The sequence below is a fragment of the Salvelinus alpinus genome, chromosome 20 (assembly GCF_045679555.1).
Source record: "Salvelinus alpinus chromosome 20, SLU_Salpinus.1, whole genome shotgun sequence".
NCBI lineage: Eukaryota > Metazoa > Chordata > Actinopteri > Salmoniformes > Salmonidae > Salvelinus > Salvelinus alpinus.
In genome coordinates, this window is record NC_092105.1 from 1,266,877 (window position 1) to 1,285,631 (window position 18,755).

Genomic DNA, 18,755 nt, shown 5'->3' on the forward strand with positions numbered 1-18,755 from the left:
GCCCAACACCGTGCAGGACGTTTGGCATTTGCCAGAGAACACCAAGATTGGCAAATTCGCCACTGGCGCCCTGTGCTCTTCACAGATGAAAGCAGGTTCACACTGAGCACATGTGACAGACGTGACAGTCTGGAGACGCCGTGGAGAACGTTCTGCTGCCTGCAACATCCTCCAGCATGACCGGTTTGGCGGTGGGTCAGTCATGGTGTGGGGTGGCATTTCTTTGGGGGGCCGCACAGCCCTCCATGTGCTCGCCAGAGGTAGCCTGACTGGCATTAGGTACCGAGATGAGATCCTCAGACCCCTTGTGAGACCATATGCTGGTGCGGTTGGCCCTGGGTTCCTCCTAATGCAAGACAATGCTAGACCTCATGTGGCTGGAGTGTGTCAGCAGTTCCTGCAAGAGGAAGGCATTGATGCTATGGACTGGCCCGCCCGTTCCCCAGACCTGAATCCAATTGAGCACATCTGGGACATCATGTCTCGCTCCATCCACCAAAGCCACGTTGCACCACAGACTGTCCAGGAGTTGGCGGATGCTTTAGTCAAGGTCTGGGAGGAGATCCCTCAGGAGACCATCCGCCACCTCATCAGGAGCATGCCCAGGCGTTGTAGGGAGGTCATACAGGCACGTGGAGGCCACACACACTACTGAGCCTCATTTTGACTTGTTTTAAGGACATTACATCAAAGTTGGATCAGCCTGTAGTGTGGTTTTCCACTTTAATTTTGAGTGTGACTCCAAATCCAGACCTCCATGGGTTGATAAATTTGATTTACATTGATCATTTTTGTGTGATTTTGTTGTCAGCACATTCAACTATGTAAAGAAAAAAGTATTTAATAAGAATATTTCATTCATTCAGATCTAGGATGTGTTATTTTAGTGTTCCCTTTATTTTTTTGAGCAGTGTACTATAAAAATTGTTTTCCACAAGAAGTAGTAGCTGTAAAAATAGTCATTTCTGCCAGTAGCTGTAAAAATAGTCATTTCTGCCAGTAGCTGTAAAAATACAGACATTTCTGCCAGTAGCTGTAAAAATAGTCATTTCTGCCAGTAGCTGTAAAAATACAGACATTTCTGCCAGTAGCTGTAAAAATACAGTCATTTCTGCCAGTAGCTGTAAAAATAGTCATTTCTGCCAGTAGCTGTAAAAATAGTCATTTCTGCCAGTAGCTGTAAAAATACAGACATTTCTGCCAGTAGCTGTAAAAATACAGACATTTCTGCCAGTAGCTGTAAAAATACAGACATTTCTGCCAGTAGCTGTAAAAATAGTCATTTCTGCCAGTAGCTGTAAAAATACAGACATTTCTGCCAGTAGCTGTAAAAATACAGACATTTCTGCCAGTAGCTGTAAAAATAGTCATTTCTGCCAGTAGCTGTAAAAATACAGACATTTCTGCCAGTAGCTGTAAAAATACAGTCATTTCTGCCAGCAGCTGTAAAAATAGTCATTTCTGCCAGTAGCTGTAAAAATACAGACATTTCTGCCAGTAGCTGTAAAAATACAGTCATTTCTGCCAGTAGCTGTAAAAATACAGTCATTTCTGCCAGTAGCTGTAAAAATACAGTCATTTCTGCCAGTAGCTGTAAAAATAGTCATTTCTGCCAGTAGCTGTAAAAATACAGACATTTCTGCCAGTAGCTGTAAAAATACAGTCATTTCTGCCAGTAGCTGTAAAAATACAGTCATTTCTGCCAGTAGCTGTAAAAATACAGTCATTTCTGCCAGTAGCTGTAAAAATAGTCATTTCTGCCAGTAGCTGTAAAAATACAGACATTTCTGCCAGTAGCTGTAAAAATACAGTCATTTCTGCCAGTAGCTGTAAAAATACAGTCATTTCTGCCAGTAGCTGTAAAAATACAGTCATTTCTGCCAGTAGCTGTAAAAATACAGTCATTTCTGCCAGTAGCTGTAAAAATACAGTCATTTCTGCCAGTAGCTGTAAAAATACAGTCATTTCTGCCAGTAGCTGTAAAAATACAGTCATTTCTGCCAGTAGCTGTAAAAATACAGTAATCTCTGCCAGGGTCAATCCATACATCCATTTTCTCCACCCCCGTCCCTCAGCTGTTCAGTGACGGCGTGACAGTTTAGTTGTTTTTTATCCCAGATTGCTCCTTTAAGTATCTCTGTGTGCTTTGCTGTGTCCAGGTGGTTAGGTTTAGTCAGATGTGTTAATGTCCCACCGTCCTGCCTGTGTCCAGGTGGTGAGGTTTAGTCAGATGTGTTAATGTCCCTCTGTCCTGCCTGTCCCCAGGTGGTGAGGTTTAGTCAGATGTGTTAATGTCCCTCTGTCCTGCCTGTCCCCAGGTGGTGGAGAAGTTGATCCGAGGCCTGGCCATGGAGGACAGTAGGTACATCCATTTTCTCCAGCCTGTGTTAATGTCCCTCTGTCCTGCCTGTCCCCAGGTGGTGGAGAAGTTGATCCGAGGCCTGGCCATGGAGGACAGTAGAAACATGTTTGCCCTGTTTGAACACAACAACACTATGGACCGGGCTGTGGAGAGCAGAGTCATCGTCGCTGACGTACTCGCCAAGTTCGAGAGGTCAGAGTTCATCTGGTCAGAGAGATTTACAGAGAATAGATTCACAGAGAATAGATTCACAGAGAATAGATTCACAGAGAATAGATTCACAGAGAATAGAAGACAGAGGATAGAAGACAGAGGATAGAAGACAGAGGATAGAAGACAGAGGATAGAAGACAGAGGATAGAAGACAGAGGATAGAAGACAGAGGATAGAAGACAGAGGATAGAAGACAGAGGATAGCTTCACAGAGAATAGCTTCACAGAGAATAGCTTCACAGAGAATAGAAGACAGAGAATAGAAGACAGAGAATAGAAGACAGAGAATAGAAGACAGAGAATAGAAGACACAGAGGATAGAAGACAGAGGATAGAAGACAGAGGATAGAAGACAGAGGATAGAAGACAGAGGATAGAAGACAGAGGATAGAAGACAGAGGATAGCTTCACATAGAATAGCTTCACAGAGAATAGCTTCACAGAGAATAGAAGACAGAGAATAGAAGACAGAGAATAGATACACAGAGGATAGAAGACAGAGGATAGAAGACAGAGGATAGAAGACAGAGGATAGAAGACAGAGGATAGAAGACAGAGGATAGAAGACAGAGGATAGATACACAGATAGAATAGCCTGGTCCTTGATCTGTTTCTGCTGTCAAATCAAATCAAATGTTATTTTATTTGTCACATGCTTGGTAAAAAACTGGTGTAGACTAACAGTGAAATGCTTACTAATAACGGTCCTTCCCAACAATGCAGAGACAATAGACAAATAATAGAAAAGATAATAACACAAGGAATAAATCCACAATGAGTAACAATAACTTGTCTATATACACGAGATACCAGTATCAAGACCATGTGCAGGGGTACGAGGTAATTGAGGTAGATATCTACATATAGGTAGGGGTAAAGTGACTAAGTGACCTCCTCCCTATAGGCTGTCTCGTTGTTGTCGGTGATCAGGCCTACCACTGTTGTGTCGTCTGCAAACCTAATGATGGTGTTGGAGTCGTGCCTGGCCATGCAGTCGTGGGTGAACAGGGAGTACAGGAGGGGACTGAGCACGCACCCCTGTGGAGCTCCAGTGTTAAGGATCAGCGTGGTAGATGTGTTGTTGCCTACCCTTACCACCTGGGGGTGGCCCGTCAGGAAGTCCAGAATCCAGTTGCAGAGGGAGGTGTTCAGTCCCAGGGTCCTGAGCTTAGTGATGAGCTTGGAAAGCACTATGGTGATGAATGCTGAGCTGTAGTCAATGAACAACATTCTCACATAGGTGTTCATCTTATCAAGGTGTGAAAGGACAGAAGTGGAGTGCAATAGAGATTGCGTCATCTGTGAATCTGTTGGGGCGGTATGCGAATTGGAGTGGATCCAGGGTGTCTGGGATGATGTGAGCCATGACCAGCCTTTCAAAGTATTTAGAAGCTACAGATGTGACTGCTATTGGGCCATAGTCATTTGGATAGGTTACCTTGGAGTTCTTGGACATATGGTGGCCTACTTGAAACAAGTTGGTATTTAGACAGGGTCAGGGAGAGGTTGAAAATGTCAGTGAAGACACTTGCCAGCTGGTCAGGGCATGCTCTGAGTATGTGCCCTGGTAATCCATCTGGCCCTGGGGCATTGTGAATGTTAACCGTAGCCGATGGTAGTGAGATAGCGAAATCACACAGCCGTCCGGAATAGCTGGTGTTCTCATGCATGGTTCAGTGTTGCTTGCCTCGAAGCAAGCATAGAAGGCATTTAGCTTGTCTGGTAGGCTCACGTCACTGGGCAGCTCGCAGCTGGGTTTCCCCTTTGTAATCCATGATAGTTTGCAAGCTCTGCCACATCCAACAAGCATCAGAGTAGGATGCGTAGTAGGATTCAATCTGTATTGATGCTTTTCCTGTTTGATGGTTCGTCAGAGGTCATAGTAGGATTTCTTATACGCGTCCGGGTTAGTGTCCCGCTCCTTGTAAGCGCCATTTCTAGCCTATAGCTCAGTGCAGATGTTGTCTGTAATGGATGGCTTCTGATTGGGATATGTACGTACGGTCACTGTGGGGACGACGGCATCGATGCACTTATTAAACCCATAGAGTCAATTGATGCACCGGTGCATCAACTTAATTAACATAATAAAAACACCCCCATCAAATTCCGTCAGTTTAAACTAGAAATACCGATTTTGCATTGGATGCGTTTCAATCCACTGCATCCGCCAATGTTGCGCTTTTAAATCTGCGGTGAAAGCTGGCAGATCTAGAGCGATGGTTGTCAGACCGACCATGAGACATCCCGAAAATCGGTTGTCTCACAAAAACATCTGTAGTGTCCGAACGGTTTGGCCTACAAACTATTGTGACCACTCTATGGAAAGGGGAGACTCTCAAATGGCAGGGGACTTGTCTGAAGTCGGTACCGTCGATATGCCATCTTCTGTTTGGTAGCGTCCGAACCGTGTGGGCTACAAACTAATGGGACTCTATTGTGGAAAGGGGAGATTCTTACGAACACAATGGTGTTCCCTGTTTTACTCTACAAACCCCACAAGTGTCACAGGACTCCTCTGAAGGTATCCACTACCGGTTTTAAAAAACAATTGGAAGTATGAAGGTAGTTATGTACCTACTCCAAAAAAAAGGTGACATACTGTATGTGTAATAAAATATAGATATATTTCCTGACTTTTCTTATATCTCCTAGATTTAGGACAGACACTTCAAAACGTTGTGGTCTTATGATTTATTTTTTGACTGACCTTTTCTGACATTTATGAATGTGTTATTCAATGCGTTTCTACGGGCTATAGTAGTAAAGACCAAAAACAATTTTTATATATCTTTTTTTTATACCTTTTAAGGGGTCCTAAAATTCAAAATCAAATAGCTATAAATGATCCATAGTATGACCATATTAAACCAATATGTCAGCTTAGCCCCAATGTCTTAGACTCTAAAGAATTACTGATGTTACTGATGTGGTCTACTCCTCATATTCCAGTCTGTGCTAGCGAAACAGTCCTGTAGCATAGCACCTACCCAATGTCTTAGACTCTAAAGAATTACTGATGTTACTGATGTGGTATACTCCTCCTATTCCAGTCTGTGCTAGCGAAACAGTCCTGTAGCATAGCACCTACCCAATGTCTTAGACTCTAAAGAATTACTGATGTTACTGATGTGGTATACTCCTCATATTCCAGTCTGTGCTAGCGAAACAGTCCTGTAGCATAGCACCTACCCAATGTCTTAGACTCTAAAGAATTACTGATGTTACTGATGTGGTATACTCCTCCTATTCCAGTCTGTGCTAGCGAAACAGTCCTGTAGCTTAGCATCCGCGTCATCGGACCACTTCCGTATTGAGCACGTCGCTGGTACTTCCTGTTTGAGTTTTTGCTTGTAAGCAGGAACCGGGAGGATAGTTATGGTCATATTTGTCAAAGGGAGGGCCAGGGAGAGCCTTATATGCGTTTCTTGCCAAATCCTTTGGTCATTGTCACGCTGTTGTGGCGTTAGCAAGACAGCTCAAACAGATCTGGGCCCAGACTACCCACAGAGAGATATCAGAAATCAGCATGACAAGACAGTACAAACAGATCTGGGCCCAGACTACCCACAGAGAGATATCAGAAATCAGCATGACAAGACAGTACAAACAGATCTGGGACCAGACTACCCAGAGATATCAGCAATCAGCATGACACATACATGATTAAATACTGTAGCTCTCATCTCTGACCCAAACACTTCTTGATTTTATTACTGTACATTTGCTGAGAAAAATGTTTGATATTGGTTGGTTGATTGATTGGCTGATTAATAGTTTTTTTCTTGATTGACTAATTTCCAGGCTGTCAGGCAGTGAGGAGGTAGAGGAGGAGGGACAGTGGAAGCTCTACTTCAAACTCTACTGTTTCCTGGATGTAGAGAGCATGCCCAAGGAAGGGGTGGAGTTCGCTTTCATGTTCGAACAGGTCAGTTACTTCCTGGTCTTCCATTTTGCTACTATTAGACAGCACCTGGACAGAGAAATACAGTGTGAACACCTGGATAGAGAAATACAGTGTCGACACCTGGACAGAGAAATACAGTGTCGACACCTGGACAGAGAAATACAGTGTCGACACCTGGACAGAGAAATACAGTGTCGACACCTGGACAGAGAAATACAGTGTCGACACCTGGACAGAGAAATACAGTGTCGACACCTGGAGAGAGAAATACAGTGTCGACACCTGGACAGAGAAATACAGTGTCGACACCTGGACAGAGAAATACAGTGTCGACACCTGGACAGAGAAATACAGTGTCGACACCTGGACAGAGAAATACAGTGTCGACACCTGGACAGAGAAATACAGTGTCGACACCTGGACAGAGAAATACAGTGTCGACACCTGGACAGAGAAATACAGTGTCGACACCTGGATAGAGAAATACAGTGTCGACACCTGGATAGAGAAATACAGTGTCGACACCTGGATAGAGAAATACAGTGTCGACACCTGGATAGAGAAATACAGTGTCGACACCTGGATAGAGAAATACAGTGTCGACACCTGGATAGAGAAATACAGTGTCGACACCTGGATAGAGAAATACAGTGTCGACACCTGGATAGAGAAATACAGTGTCGACACCTGGATAGAGAAATACAGTGTCGACACCTGGATAGAGAAATACAGTGTCGACACCTGGATAGAGAAATACAGTGTCGACACCTGGATAGAGAAATACAGTGTCGACACCTGGATAGAGAAATACAGTGTCGACACCTGGACAGAGAAATACAGTGTCGACACCTGGACAGAGAAATACAGTGTCGACACCTGGACAGAGAAATACAGTGTCGACACCTGGATAGAGAAATACAGTGTCGACACCTGGACAGAGAAATACAGTGTCGACACCTGGATAGAGAAATACAGTGTCGACACCTGGATAGAGAAATACAGTGTCGACACCTGGATAGAGAAATACAGTGTCGACACCTGGACAGAGAAATACAGTGTCGACACCTGGACAGAGAAATACAGTGTCGACACCTGGATAGAGAAATACAGTGTCGACACCTGGACAGAGAAATACAGTGTCGACACCTGGATAGAGAAATACAGTGTCGACACCTGGATAGAGAAATACAGTGTCGACACCTGGATAGAGAAATACAGTGTCGACACCTGGATAGAGAAATACAGTGTCGACACCTGGATAGAGAAATACAGTGTCGACACCTGGACAGAGAAATACAGTATCGACACCTGGACAGAGAAATACAGTGTCGACACCTGGACAGAGAAATACAGTGTCGACACCTGGACAGAGAAATACAGTGTCGACACCTGGACAGAGAAATACAGTGTCGACACCTGGACAGAGAAATACAGTGTCGACACCTGGATAGAGAAATACAGTGTCGACACCTGGATAGAGAAATACAGTGTCGACACCTGGACAGAGAAATACAGTGTCGACACCTGGACAGAGACATACAGTGTCGACACCTGGACAGAGACATACAGAATACCTGGATGTAAATGTATTTTAATGTTCCTATAAATGTAGTGTTTTGTAAATATATTTTAATGATAATATCAATGTAATATTATGTAAATATAATTTAATGTTAATATAAATGTAATGTTATGTAAATACAATTTAATGTTAATATAAATGTTATGTTATGTAAATGTATTTTAATGATACTATCAATGTGATATTATGTTAATGTAATTTATTGATAATATAAATGTAGTGTAAATATAATTTTATGTTAATATAAATGTAAAATTATGTAAATATAATTTAATGTTAATATAAATGTCATGTTATGTAAATATAATTTAATGTTAATATAAATGTAATGTTATGTAAATATAATTTATTGATAATATAAATGTCATGTTATGTAAATATAATTTAATGTTAATATAAATGTAATGTTATGTAAATATAATTTAATGTTAATATAAATTTAATGTTATGTAAATATAATTTATTGATAATATAAATGTAATGTTATGTAAATATAATTTAATGATAATATAAATTTAATGTTGTAATATACATGTCTCGTCCAGGCTCATGAGTCTCTGACCAGCGGTCACCTCCCGGCCCCAGAAGAAACCCTGCAGCACCTGGCTGCTCTCAGGCTCCAGTTCCTCCACGGGGACAAGGCCCGGGTCAGCTGGTCTCTGGACAACGTCTACCCTGTAGGGAGGCTACGCGCTCGCATCCTGCACTTCACCAAGGTAGGTAACATCCAGGGGGTGCTGCTCTGCGGCTTGACCCTCTGTGTGTTTGTGTGTGTGTGTGTGTGTGTGTGTGTGTGTGTGTGTGTGTGTGTGTGTGTGTGTGTGTGTGTGTGTGTGTGTGTGTGTGTGTGTGTGTGTGTGTGTGTGTGTGTGTGTGTGTGTGTGTGTGTGTGTGTGTGTGTGTGTGTGTGTGTGCGCATTGCGTGTCTGTGTCTGAGTGCTATTTGGGGAGGTTGACAACTGAGGAAGTTCCACATTTCCGGTGTTCACTGTAACAAATGGACAATTTTTTGTTATTGTTTTGCTTTGGTGGACTAATACAAGTGTATTGTTTTGTATAGGTGAGCGCGGCCGGCGGGACGGGGCCAGGGGGCCACACCCTGGAGCGGAGGCGGACCAGCTTCCTGGACGGGACCCTGCGCCGCAGCGGGCTGAAGACGGGCTCCATGAAGAAACAGAAGATGGAGGAGGAACAGGTAGCCTAGCGGTTAGAGGAGGAACAGGTAGCCTAGCGGTTAGAGGAGGAACAGGTAGCCTAGCGGTTAGAGGAGGAACAGGTAGCCTAGCGGTTAGAGGAGGAACAGGTAGCCTAGCGGTTAGAGGAGGAACAGGTAGCCCAGCGGTTAGAGGAGAAACAGGTAGCCCAGCGGTTAGAGGAGGAACAGGTAGCCTAGCGGTTAGAGGAGGAACAGGTAGCCTAGCGGTTAGAGGAGGAACAGGTAGCCTAGCGGTTAGAGGAGGAACAGGTAGCCTAGCGGTTAGAGAAGGAACAGGTAGCCTAGCGGTTAGAGGAGGAACAGGTAGCCTAGCGGTTAGAGGAGGAACAGGTAGCCCAGCGGTTAGAGGAGGAACAGGTAGCCTAGCGGTTAGAGGAGGAACAGGTAGCCTAGCGGTTAGAGGAGGAACAGGTAGCCTAGCGGTTAGAGAAGGAACAGGTAGCCTAGCGGTTAGAGGAGGAACAGGTAGCCTAGCGGTTAGAGGAGGAACAGGTAGCCTAGCGGTTAGAGAAGCGTTCGAATCCCAGCTCCAACTAGAAACATCTGGTGTAGTCAGTGAAACCTGTGGGTTGCTGACATCATCCTGGATATTGTCACCTGTTGTTATGCCCTTGAGCAAGGTACTAAGTCTTGTCTGGTTCTTGTTCAGATGCTAGAAATGTGGGTGAAGGAGGAGACCTCAGCCACCAGAACCTCCATCTTAGAGAAGTGGTCCCGTCTCCAGGGACTGGACCAGCACACAGCCATGCTCAAATACATGAACATCATCAAGGAGTGGCCTGGATATGGGTCCACACTGTTCGACGTGGAGGTAAATACGTACATTACATGTTATTGACACCATATATAGGTACTGATAGTACAGGTCCAAAGTTAATGTCAAGTATTCTACTGTGGTGAATGACCTTGTATCAGGATGAAAACAGGTTACTGTGTTCCACTGCTAGGGATGATACTGTGGTGAATAGGGCTAGGGATGATACTGTGGTGAACAGGGCTAGGGATGATACTGTGGTGAACAGGGCTAGGGATGATACTGTGGTGAATAGGGCTAGGGATGATACTGTGGTGAATAGGGCTAGGGATGATACTGTGGTGAATAGGGCTAGGGATGATACTGTGGTGAATAGGGCTAGGGATGATACTGTGGTGAATAGGGCTAGGGATGATACTGTGGTGAATAGGGCTAGGGATGATACTGTGGTGAACAGGGCTAGGGATGATACTGTGGTGAACAGGGCTAGGGATGATACTGTGGTGAACAGGGCTAGGGATGATACTGTGGTGAATAGGGCTAGGGATGATACTGTGGTGAACAGGGCTAGGGATGATACTGTGGTGAACAGGGCTAGGGATGATACTGTGGTGAACAGGGCTAGGGATGATACTGTGGTGAACAGGGCTAGGGATGATACTGTGGTGAACAGGGCTAGGGATGATACTGTGGTGAATAGGGCTAGGGATGATACTGTGGTGAATAGGGCTAGGGATGGGTCTGTGGTGAATAGGGCTAGGGATGGGTCTGTGGTGAATAGGGCTAGGGATGATACTGTGGTGAATAGGGCTAGCGATGATACTGTGGTGAATGGGGCTAGGGATGATACTGTGGTGAATGGGGCTAGGGATGATACTGTGGTGAATGGGGCTAGGGATGATACTGTGGTGAATGGGGCTAGGGATGATACTGTGGTGAATGGGGCTAGGGATGATATTGTGGTGAATGGGGCTAGGGATGATACTGTGGTGAATGGGGCTAGGGATGATACTGTGGTGAATGGGGCTAGGGATGATACTGTGGTGAATGGGGCTAGGGATGATACTGTGGTGAATGGGGCTAGGGATGATACTGTGGTGAATGGGGCTAGGGATGATACTGTGGTGAATGGGGCTAGGGATGATACTGTGGTGAATGGGGCTAGGGATGATACTGTGGTGAATGGGGCTAGGGATGATACTGTGGTGAATGGGGCTAGGGATGATACTGTGGTGAATGGGGCTAGGGATGATACTGTGGTGAATGGGGCTAGGGATGATACTGTGGTGAATGGGGCTAGGGATGATACTGTGGTGAATGGGGCTAGGGATGATACTGTGGTGAATGGGGCTAGGGATGATACTGTGGTGAATGGGGCTAGGGATGATACTGTGGTGAATGGGGCTAGGGATGATACTGTGGTGAATGGGGCTAGGGATGATACTGTGGTGAATGGGGCTAGGGATGATACTGTGGTGAATGGGGCTAGGGATGATACTGTGGTGAATGGGGCTAGGGATGATACTGTGGTGAATAGGGCTAGGGATGATACTGTGATGAATAGGGCTAGGGATGATACTGTGGTGAATAGGGCTAGGGATGATACTGTGGTGAATGGGGCTAGGGATGATACTGTGGTGAACGGGGCTAGGGATGATACTGTGGTGAACGGGGCTAGGGATGATACTGTGGTGAATGGGGCTAGGGATGATACTGTGGTGAATAGGGCTAGGGATGATACTGTGGTGAATAGGGCTAGGGATGATACTGTGGTGAATAGGGCTAGGGATGATACTGTGGTGAATAGGGCTAGGGATGATACTGTGGTGAACAGGGCTAGGGATGATACTGTGGTGAACAGGGCTAGGGATGATACTGTGGTGAACATGGCTAGGGATGATACTGTGGTGAACAGGGCTAGGGATGATACTGTGGTGAATAGGGCTAGGGATGATACTGTGGTGAATAGGGCTAGGGATGGGTCTGTGGTGAATAGGGCTAGGGATGGGTCTGTGGTGAATAGGGCTAGGGATGGGTCTGTGGTGAATAGGGCTAGGGATGATACTGTGGTGAATGGGGCTAGGGATGATACTGTGGTGAATGGGGCTAGGGATGATACTGTGGTGAATGGGGCTAGGGATGATACTGTGGTGAATGGGGCTAGGGATGATACTGTGGTGAATGGGGCTAGGGATGATACTGTGGTGAATGGGGCTAGGGATGATACTGTGGTGAATGGGGCTAGGGATGATACTGTGGTGAATGGGGCTAGGGATGATACTGTGGTGAATGGGGCTAGGGATGATACTGTGGTGAACGGGGCTAGGGATGATACTGTGGTGAACAGGGCTAGGGATGATACTGTGGTGAATAGGGCTAGGGATGATACTGTGGTGAATAGGGCTAGGGATGATACTGTGGTGAATAGGGCTAGGGATGATACTGTGGTGAATAGGGCTAGGGATGATACTGTGGTGAATAGGGCTAGGGATGATACTGTGGTGAATAGGGCTAGGGATGATACTGTGGTGAACAGGGCTAGGGATGATACTGTGGTGAACAGGGCTAGGGATGATACTGTGGTGAACAGGGCTAGGGATGATACTGTGGTGAATAGGGCTAGGGATGATACTGTGGTGAACAGGGCTAGGGATGATACTGTGGTGAACAGGGCTAGGGATGATACTGTGGTGAACAGGGCTAGGGATGATACTGTGGTGAACAGGGCTAGGGATGATACTGTGGTGAATAGGGCTAGGGATGATACTGTGGTGAATAGGGCTAGGGATGGGTCTGTGGTGAATAGGGCTAGGGATGGGTCTGTGGTGAATAGGGCTAGGGATGATACTGTGGTGAATAGGGCTAGCGATGATACTGTGGTGAATGGGGCTAGGGATGATACTGTGGTGAATGGGGCTAGGGATGATACTGTGGTGAATGGGGCTAGGGATGATACTGTGGTGAATGGGGCTTGGGATGATACTGTGGTGAATGGGGCTAGGGATGATATTGTGGTGAATGGGGCTAGGGATGATACTGTGGTGAATGGGGCTAGGGATGATACTGTGGTGAATGGGGCTAGGGATGATACTGTGGTGAATGGGGCTAGGGATGATACTGTGGTGAATGGGGCTAGGGATGATACTGTGGTGAATGGGGCTAGGGATGATACTGTGGTGAATGGGGCTAGGGATGATACTGTGGTGAATGGGGCTAGGGATGATACTGTGGTGAATGGGGCTAGGGATGATACTGTGGTGAATGGGGCTAGGGATGATACTGTGGTGAATGGGGCTAGGGATGATACTGTGGTGAATGGGGCTAGGGATGATACTGTGGTGAATGGGGCTAGGGATGATACTGTGGTGAATGGGGCTAGGGATGATACTGTGGTGAATGGGGCTAGGGATGATACTGTGGTGAATAGGGCTAGGGATGATACTGTGATGAATAGGGCTAGGGATGATACTGTGGTGAATAGGGCTAGGGATGATACTGTGGTGAATGGGGCTAGGGATGATACTGTGGTGAACGGGGCTAGGGATGATACTGTGGTGAACGGGGCTAGGGATGATACTGTGGTGAATGGGGCTAGGGATGATACTGTGGTGAATAGGGCTAGGGATGATACTGTGGTGAATAGGGCTAGGGATGATACTGTGGTGAATAGGGCTAGGGATGAAACTGTGGTGAACAGGGCTAGGGATGATACTGTGGTGAACAGGGCTAGGGATGATACTGTGGTGAACAGGGCTAGGGATGATACTGTGGTGAATAGGGCTAGGGATGATACTGTGGTGAATAGGGCTAGGGATGGGTCTGTGGTGAATAGGGCTAGGGATGGGTCTGTGGTGAATAGGGCTAGGGATGATACTGTGGTGAATGGGGCTAGGGATGATACTGTGGTGAATGGGGCTAGGGATGATACTGTGGTGAATGGGGCTAGGGATGATACTGTGGTGAATGGGGCTAGGGATGATACTGTGGTGAATGGGGCTAGGGATGATACTGTGGTGAATGGGGCTAGGGATGATACTGTGGTGAATGGGGCTAGGGATGATACTGTGGTGAATGGGGCTAGGGATGATACTGTGGTGAATATGGCTAGCGATGATACTGTGGTGAATAGGGCTGATACTGTGGTGAATAGGGCTAGGGATGATACTGTGGTGAACAGGGCTAGGGATGATACTGTAGTGAACAGGGCTAGGGATGATACTGTAGTGAACAGGGCTAGGGATGATACTGTGGTGAACAGGGCTAGGGATGATACTGTGGTGAATAGGGCTAGGGTATTTGATTCATTCATTCCTTTAACTTTGTATCTGACCTGCTGTATGTCTCTGTCTCCTCAGTGTAAAGAGGGAGGCTTTCCTCACGACCTGTGGCTGAGTGTGAGTGCAGAGAACGTGTCGGTCTACAAGAGAGGAGAGCCCAAACCTCTAGAGACGTTCCCCTACGAACACATCATCTTCTTCGGAGCTCCCCAGGCCACGACCTATAAGATCACAGTGGACGACAGAGAGATGTTCTTTGAGACACCTCTGGTACAGTATTACACCATAATACACCATTATAGAGGTAGTAGCCTGGTCCCAGGTCTGTTTATTACACCATAATACACCATTATAGAGGTAGTAGCCTGGTCCCAGGTCTGTTTATTACACCATAATACACCATTATAGAAGTAGTAGCCTGGTCCCAGGTCTGTTTATAACACCATAATACAACATTATAGAAGTAGTAGCCTGGTCCCAGGTCTGTTTATTACACCATAATACAACATTATAGAAGTAGTAGCCTGGTCCCAGGTCTGTTTATAACACCATAATACAACATTATAGAAGTAGTAGCCTGGTCCCAGGTCTGTTTATTACACCATAATACAACATTATAGAAGTAGTAGCCTGGTCCCAGGTCTGTTTATAACACCATAATACAACATTATAGAGGTAGTAGCCTGGTCCCAGGTCTGTTTATTACACCATAATACACCATTATAGAAGTAGTAGCCTGGTCCCAGGTCTGTTTATTACACCATAATACACCATTATAGAAGTAGTAGCCTGGTCCCAGGTCTGTTTATTACACCATAATACAACATTATAGAAGTAGTAGCCTGGTCCCAGGTCTGTTTATAACACCATAATACAACATTATAGAAGTAGTAGCCTGGTCCCAGGTCTGTTTATTACACCATAATACACCATTATAGAAGTAGTAGCCTGGTCCCAGGTCTGTTTATTACACCATAATACACCATTATAGAAGTAGTAGCCTGGTCCCAGGTCTGTTTATTACACCATAATACAACATTATAGAAGTAGTAGCCTGGTCCCAGGTCTGTTTATAACACCATAATACAACATTATAGAAGTAGTAGCCTGGTCCCAGGTCTGTTTATTACACCATAATACACCATTATAGAAGTAGTAGCCTGGTCCCAGGTCTGTTTATAACACCATAATACAACATTATAGAAGTAGTAGCCTGGTCCCAGGTCTGTTTATAACACCAGATTATAAATGACCACTAGTAGCCTGGTCCCAGGTCTGTTTATAACACCAGATTATAAATGACCAGTAGTAGCCTGGTCCCGGATCTGTTTATAACACCAGATTAGAAATGACCAGTAGTAGCCTGGTCCCGGATCTGTTTATAACACCAGATTAGAAATGACCAGTAGTAGCCTGGTCCCGGATCTGTTTATAACACCAGATTAGAAATGCCTTGCAGCCTTTCAGTAGCCTGGTCCCGGATCTGTTTATAACACCAGATTAGAAATGCCTTTCAGTAGCCTGGTCCCGGATCTGTTTATAACACCAGATTAGAAATGCCTTTCAGTAGCCTGGTCCCGGATCTGTTTATAACACCAGATTATAAATGCTTTGCAGCCTTTCAGTAGCCTGGTCCCGGGTCTGTTTATAACACCAGATTAGAAATGCTTTGCAGCCTTTCAGTAGCCTGGTCCCGGGTCTGTTTATAACACCAGATTAGAAATGCTTTGCAGCCTTTCAGTAGCCTGGTCCCGGGTCTGTTTATAACACCAGATTAGAAATGCCTTGCAGCCTTTCAGTAGCCTGGTCCCGGGTCTGTTTATAACACCAGATTAGAAATGCTTTGCAGCCTTTCAGTAGCCTGGTCCCGGGTCTGTTTATAACACCAGATTAGAAATGCTTTGCAGCCTTTCAGTAGCCTGGTCCCGGGTCTGTTTATAACACCAGATTAGAAATGCTTTGCAGCCTTTCAGTAGCCTGGTCCCCGTTCTGTTTATAACACCAGATTAGAAATGCTTTGCAGCCTTTCAGTAGCCTGGTCCCGGGTCTGTTTATAACACCAGATTAGAAATGCTTTGCAGCCTTTCAGTAGCCTGGTCCCGGGTCTGTTTATAACACCAGATTAGAAATGCTTTGCAGCCTTTCAGTAGCCTGGTCCCGGGTCTGTTTATAACACCAGATTAGAAATGCTTTGCAGCCTTTCAGTAGCCTGGTCCCGGGTCTGTTTATAACACCAGATTAGAAATGCTTTGCAGCCTTTCAGTAGCCTGGTCCCGGGTCTGTTTATAACACCAGATTAGAAATGCTTTGCAGCCTTTCAGTAGCCTAGTCCCCGTTCTGTTTATGCTCATACCAAGATGTTTGTCAAGACAATGAATGACAGGGAGTTGACATGACAGCAAATAGACTGGTACCCCAGGCTAGCCTTTCTGGAACATCAACCAACAAGGCCTTGGCTGTTATGATGCTTCTAAACACATACACTACTGTTCAAAAGTTTGGGGTCACTTAGAAATGTTCTTGTTTTTGAAAGAAAAGCAAATGTTTTGTTCATTAAAATAACATCAAATTGATCAGAAATACAGTGTAGACATTGTTAATGTTGTAAATGACTATTGTAGTTGGAAACGGCTGATTTTTAATGGAATATCTACATAGGCGTACAGAGGCCCGTTATCAGCAACCATCACTCCTGTGTTCCAATGGCACGTTGTGTTAGCTAATACAAGTTTATCATTTTAAAAAGGGTAATTGATCATTAGAAAACCCATTTGCAATTATGTTAGCACAGCTGAAAACTGTTGTTCTGATTAAAGAAGCAATAAAACTGGCCTTCTTTAGAATAGTTGAAGGGAGTAGTACACAGCGTTGTACGAGATCTTCAGTTTCTTGGAAATGTCTCGCATGGAAAAGCCTTTATTTCTGAGAACAAGAATAGACTGACGAGTTTCAGAAGAAAGTTCTTTGTTTCTGGCCATTTTGAGCCTGAATCGAACCCAGAAGTGTTGATGCTCCAGATACTCAACTAGTCTAAAGAAGGCCAGTTTTATTGCTTCTTAAATCAGAACAACAGTTTTCAGCTGTGCTAACATAATTGCAAAAGGGTTTTCTAATGATCAATTAGCCTTAAAATTATAAACTTGGATTAGCTAACACAACGTGCCATTGGAACACAGGAGTGATGGTTGCTGATAATGGGCCTCTGTACGCCGTTTTCCCTGCTGTTAAAACGGTATCCTCTGTGGTGTTTCAGGTTGGAGAGATCACCAAGATCATGAAAGCCTACATCAACATGATAGTGAAGAAGAGGTGCAGTGTCAGATCTGTGTCCAGCTACGGAACCAACTGGATCAGGTGATTGGGGACAGGACAGGACACAGCCCAGCTGGCTTCCCACTGCCACAGGCTAACAGGACAGGACACAGCCAATTTGACTTCCCACCGCCCCAGGCTAACAGACTAAAAGGCTGACAGGACAGGACACAGCCCAGCTGGCTTCCCACTGCCACAGGCTAACAGGACAGGACACAGCCCATTTGACTTCCCACCGCCCCAGGCTAACAGACTAAAAGGCTGACAGGACAGGACACAGCCCAGCTGGCTTCCCACTGCCCCAGGCTAACAGACTAAAAGGCTGACAGGACAGGACACAGCCCATTTGACTTCCCACCGCCCCAGGCTAACAGACTAAAAGGCTGACAGGACAGGACACAGCCCAGTTGACTTCCCACCGCCCCAGGCTAACAGACTAAAAGGCTGACAGGACAGGACACAGCCCAGTTGACTTCCCACCGCCCCAGGCTAACAGACTAAAAGGCTGACAGGACAGGACACAGCCCAGTTGACTTCCCATCGTCTCAAGCTAACAGACTAAAAGGCTAAAAGGACAGGACACAGTCCAGTTGGCTTCCCATCGCCCCAGGCTAACAGGCTAAAGGCTAACACTACAAGGCTAAAATTCTATGAAGACAAGAGGGACTGTTCTCCTCAACCCAGATGTCTGGATAACTGAAAGCTGTTAATCAGCTACTCAATAACTTGTTCACCTCCATTGACAACAAGGAATCTCATCTAGAAGATTCTAAGAACTGTAGAACCATAGTGTGTCTCTCATTGCATATATACAGTGGGGAGAACAAGTATTTGATACACTGACGATTTTGCAGGTTTTCCTACTTACAAAGCATGTAGAGGTCTGTAATTTTTATCATAGGTACACTTCAACTGTGAGAGAAGGAATCTAAAACAAAAATCCAGAAAATCACATTGTATGATTTTTAAGTAATTAATTTGCATTTTATTGCATGACATAAGTATTTGATACATCAGAAAAGCAGAACTTAATATTTGGTACAGAAACCTTAGTTTGCAATTACAGAGATCATACGTTTCCTGTAGTTCTTGACCAGGTTTGCACACACTGCAGCAGGGATTTTGGCCCACT

The 18,755-nt window shown here is 45.3% G+C and overlaps 1 protein-coding gene across 1 annotated transcript in view; it reads left to right on the top strand.

Moving 5' to 3' along the window:
• LOC139547255 (unconventional myosin-X-like) overlaps positions 1-18,499 on the top strand; it is a 72,254-nt gene extending 53,755 nt beyond the window's left edge. The window contains exons 12-18 of the mRNA XM_071356316.1: positions 2,418-2,554; positions 6,380-6,503; positions 8,610-8,780; positions 9,125-9,259; positions 9,930-10,091; positions 14,390-14,581; positions 17,565-18,499. Coding sequence (XP_071212417.1) covers positions 2,418-2,554; positions 6,380-6,503; positions 8,610-8,780; positions 9,125-9,259; positions 9,930-10,091; positions 14,390-14,581; positions 17,565-17,669 — 1,026 coding nt within the window. The 3' untranslated portion in view covers positions 17,670-18,499. The remainder of the gene's footprint in view (positions 1-2,417; positions 2,555-6,379; positions 6,504-8,609; positions 8,781-9,124; positions 9,260-9,929; positions 10,092-14,389; positions 14,582-17,564) is intronic.
• Positions 18,500-18,755: the final 256 nt, after the last annotated feature.